The 4,552-nt window shown below is 39.9% G+C and overlaps 1 protein-coding gene across 1 annotated transcript in view; it reads left to right on the plus strand.

The window, feature by feature from the left end:
* LOC104622525 (short transient receptor potential channel 7-like) overlaps window positions 1–1,533 on the plus strand; it is a gene marked incomplete at its 3' end in the record, with an annotated part of 21,866 nt that extends 20,333 nt beyond the window's left edge. The window contains exon 2 of the mRNA XM_010289341.1: window positions 1,351–1,533. Within this exon, the coding sequence (XP_010287643.1) occupies window positions 1,351–1,533 (183 nt within the window). The remainder of the gene's footprint in view (window positions 1–1,350) is intronic.
* Window positions 1,534–4,552: the final 3,019 nt, after the last annotated feature.

A 4,552-nucleotide genomic window follows, 5' to 3' on the forward strand; every position in this document is an offset into this window, starting at 1 on the left:
CAGCATAGTAAGTAAAGTTGGGACACACACGCGTATTAGTAGCAACCTCAAACCTATGACAAAGTCATTAAACCAACTTATTTAAAAAATATTCATTATCAAGGGCATCTCAGTTCTGAAGGGGAAAAACTGTCCAAAGAAATGTAGTCACCTCTAATAAAATAATATTTTATACCATGCTGTTCTACCTAATTAATGAATGTTTGCACAGTGCTTTGAGATCTTTGCCTAACAAGGAAGGCTAATACGTTGCTATGTGTAAATGTTAGAATTAATAATTTAGAAAATATAGGAGTACAAAGCCAGGTTACTCTTATCATTTCATCAAAGACAGGTTTAACTATCTTCTTTTTTTGGCTGCTGGCTTAATTAGATAAGCTGCTGAATTTAATTAACTCATCAAACCTAATTTGAAAAGATCTCTCAAGTCAGTAGGCGCTTGTCTTATGCTTATTATTTCTATTTGTTGCATCAAGTCTTTAATATCAGCATTTTGTTAGAATATTAATGGTAGCCTTAATTGTGTCCTAATTTACTGCATTTATTCAGACAGTGGCATTTTCCTCATTTTTTGAGTGTCAGCATGTGAAAATGAAAATTTAATTAAAGGCAGTGAAATTGCTCTTCTAGCCCTCTATCAAGTTAGCTACATACTATCTCTTTTCCCATAAGTGTAATTTGAGTCTGAAAGGTGAAATTATTTCATAGGAAATCACGCTGAGTTTCTGAAGTCCCATTTCCTGGAGAAGCGTTATGACAAAAGTGATCCTCTGGACGCTCTTTCAGGACTGATTAACCAAATTGTTAGGTAATAAATTTGAAACTGAAATTGGTATTACAAATATATAATTCATTTGAACACATCCGTGTGTGATGCTCCAGCTTGTTGTACCAGTCTGAATCTCCTTGAAAGTTACTAAACAATTACTAGCAAAGAATCTAAACTGTAAAATTTGCTGTAAATTCTAACCCGTTAGCAGGATCTTTGCTTGGCCATCTTTCCACATTCCTAGAAGATACGCCACACAGAGAGGAGAAATCAAGTGATTGCTTAAAATCAAGAGTTCCCTATAAATTATTTACATGTTGTTCTGTAAAGTATGCTCAACTGTAATGGAAACTATGCTGCTGGTAGAAACATTGCTAACCGGGTCTGGAGGAGTTCATGTTTATTTGTGAAAAGCTAGCTACATCCTGGGTGAAAACAAGTGCTTTCTTGCTACTCCAGCCAGCAGTTTTGCAGCAGTAACCTTGCTCACAATTGCTCTCTCTTGCTTTTTTTGTTTGTTTGTTTGAGGCATGCTTTCAAGGGCACAATTAAATAACTCGTTTTTCTCTGTTTTCCCTTAGAATGACTATAGGAAGCTATCTATGCAATGCAAGGACTTTGTTGTGGGGGTGCTGGACCTGTGCAGAGACACCGAAGAAGTAGAGGCTATTCTGAACGGAGATGTGAACATACATCTGTGCCCCGAGCACCACCGGCCAAGTCTGAGCAGGATTAAACTTGCTATTAAATACGAGGTCAAAAAGGTAATCTATTTCTTTGGGTCCCTGGTGAACATGTCTTCACATGTAAATTTTCCTTCCTTGATGTCACCTGAAAAATAGTAAATGAAAGATAGTTTCCAGTGGGACCAGGACTACCCCTAGAATTTTAGCGTTTTATGGCTTGATTTGCATTTTCTCACATAATTTAATATGGAGAAGGTTATTTGCAAAGGGCATATTACAGCAGGTATGGCATTTATTTCAAAGTGATAGACATGGAGGTATAGATGGCCCAAGGGAATGCCCGTGGAGCACAGTGATTCTTGTGCAGGTCATGACTATGAATCTCTGAAGACTTCAGCAGGGACCAAAATTTGCCACCATACAAAACTGAGGGTCTTCCTTCCTTCACTGTGATTTACATTAAGGTAAGGGATGAAGCTAGCAGATGCTGTGGCATCTTTGGCCACAAATTATAAAAGCAGAGGATTTAGTCCACATCCTCACCATTCCCAAACCATCTGTCTTTCCTTCAAACTAGATCTTCTGCTTCAACTGAGGATATAGCTGGAATCCGCAGCCCAACTGAAGTTAGCAGACCAAGCCTCCTGTCTCACCTGTTTGCTCTCAAATCCTCCCTGACCACTTAGCTCTGAGCCAAATCTCATGTTATTCTCCAAAGCTACTTCCAACTATCAAAAATGTTACTTTTCCTGTAATGTTACAGAAAGAACATATACAAAAATTAGCAATTTTGTCATAGTCGAGACCCTTTACTGCAGTGTGACGGAAAGCAGAATTTAAATTTTTAAAAAAGAACTTCTGTAATTTTTATTCAGAATTAGGTCAAAACCTCAAAAAAACAATTTCTGATTAACTTGGAATTTTGATTTTTTGAAAGCATGTGAGAGTAGATAAACATGGATAAAAAGGGATAGATTCCCAGCTTCCACTCTCCTAAAGCTGCAGATCCATATTCTAAGAGTTCAGATTTCCCCAAATCTACAAAACAGAAGGAAGATATATATTTTAAGGAAAACCGTGAAGACTGGATGACTTGTAGAAGTATTTCAAACAAACATTCAGCTTTAGGGAAGTATGTTGTGTGAATGGAAAATTTGTTTCTGGCAAATCGTAGGCCTGGGTGGTCCCAACTAATTGCTCCTACAATATGCATTGATGGAAACTGGGCTCCTGCTACAGGACTCGGAGAGCATTCCAAATTTTCAAGCTAACATCTGCTCTCTCTTTCCCCTCCTAAACCCAGCACCTGCTCCAGTTTGCCTCTTGACTGTGCTGCTGTGCTGGCTAGAGAAGGTCTTTTCCTGTTATGAAAGCCATTAATTAAAGAGAATCTTAAAACTCTTATTTGAAATGAATTTCTTTCATGCAGGAGCACATAGGATGGAGCCAAATATTTCCTCCTAGGATGAAACGTCTCTGCATCGTTTCATCACCAAAACTGAGCATAACATCCCCGTTCACTTTTAGATGCCTTTCAACAAGCTGGGTCAAGTTTGTTCTGATTTTTTACCTTAGCTGTTGCATTTTACCATTAGCTGTTGCTTTGCTGACAGGAGGCCAAACTTGCTGCGGTGCTCTTTCAGAAAATGAACTCATCTAAAAGGCACTGATAGCATCTCATCAGGGAATAGTCTCCAGTGACTTCTGGTCTGAGAATTATCAGGAAGTTGGTCAGGACCTCAAGCCTTTTCAATGTATGAAGTCTTCTGCATTTTGCTTGTTTATTCTTCTAAATATTTGTGTCATCCTTTAGATACCAAGACCATTAGCTGGCACTAAATTGCTATTAGTTATTGTGCTGCTTTGAACACGTTCATCCTAGCTTAGTTGGTTTCAGGGGAACATTTCCTCCATTTCTTACACTGTATATGTGCGCACTTTTTCATAATGCATGAACACCGACCTAAAGCATCTGTGGTAGGTCATATACAATTGATCTTTTTATGTATAAGTATCTTCCTATGACCAGGAAAGCTGAGCATCCTTTCTGGATCACAGCAACTTGTTGCTCGCTGGTAATAACTGTTAAACTAATTACAGAGCATAAACACGAGCATTCGTCAGCCTCATGTTGACTCTCAGGTTAGCACTTCTCAGAATATCCTTTTCAGCAGGCAGTATACATCTACATGGAAGACGAGCATTTAACAGCTAGCTCGAAAGTAAGATAGCTCCATTTGTGGGAGGCAGAGACACGTTCAGATAAATGGCTTTGGTTATTGGCAGTGACTTATGATAATAGACTGGTATTTATCACACTCGCTGAACAAGGAGATTGTGTTATGGTAACACAGTAATGATTTCCTTAAGAGGCAATACATTTCAGGTACAAGTTTTTTATCCAGCTGAGAGATATTTCGGCTTATGTATACAAAACCCGTGCTTTTAAACCTATTTTCATTTTAAGAAAATCCTATAATAGAGAGAGGTGAGATGGAGGGTGAATTATTACACATATTTAATAAATCAATTCTTGGACAGATTCTGCAAATTTCCAGTCACTTTTTCGAAGCCGACGCAATGCCTCATGGGCGCAGGCGAGACCGTGCGGGGCCCCCAAGTGGGAAAGGCAGACGGGGCAGGGCACCACGCGACTCCGCGCCCGCAGCGCCCAAAGCCCCGAGCCCCGTCGCTTGGTCTGACGGGTGCTGAGATGTGGGTGGCTCTAACTCACCCCAAAACAGCCCCGGGGCCGTGGAGACCTTTCCAGTTTTTTCAGTTGCGCTCTGGGACTGGAATGACACATAAATAGTTGTGTTTGCCATTTTTTTTGTCCTGGAAGTTTAGCTGGCAGGGTAGGACTCATGAAGGGACTACAGCTGTGCCTGCCACCCCTGCTCCCCACTTCTACCATTAGCGGCCACGTTCAGATGGTCAGTTTTGCATTCTCCAGCTCAGCAAGCTCTAGATGAGCCAGAGAAATAAAGATGCTCTTACTTAAATGAGTATAGAGCTCCTGAAGTATTTTGTATACATTCTTTCCCATGAACAGCAAGAAGAATCTTAAACAGGACAACTTTAGAGACTTCAGAATGGT

The sequence above is a fragment of the Phaethon lepturus genome, unplaced genomic scaffold (genome assembly GCF_000687285.1).
Source record: "Phaethon lepturus isolate BGI_N335 unplaced genomic scaffold, ASM68728v1 scaffold55736, whole genome shotgun sequence".
In the NCBI taxonomy this organism is placed as follows: domain Eukaryota; kingdom Metazoa; phylum Chordata; class Aves; order Phaethontiformes; family Phaethontidae; genus Phaethon; species Phaethon lepturus.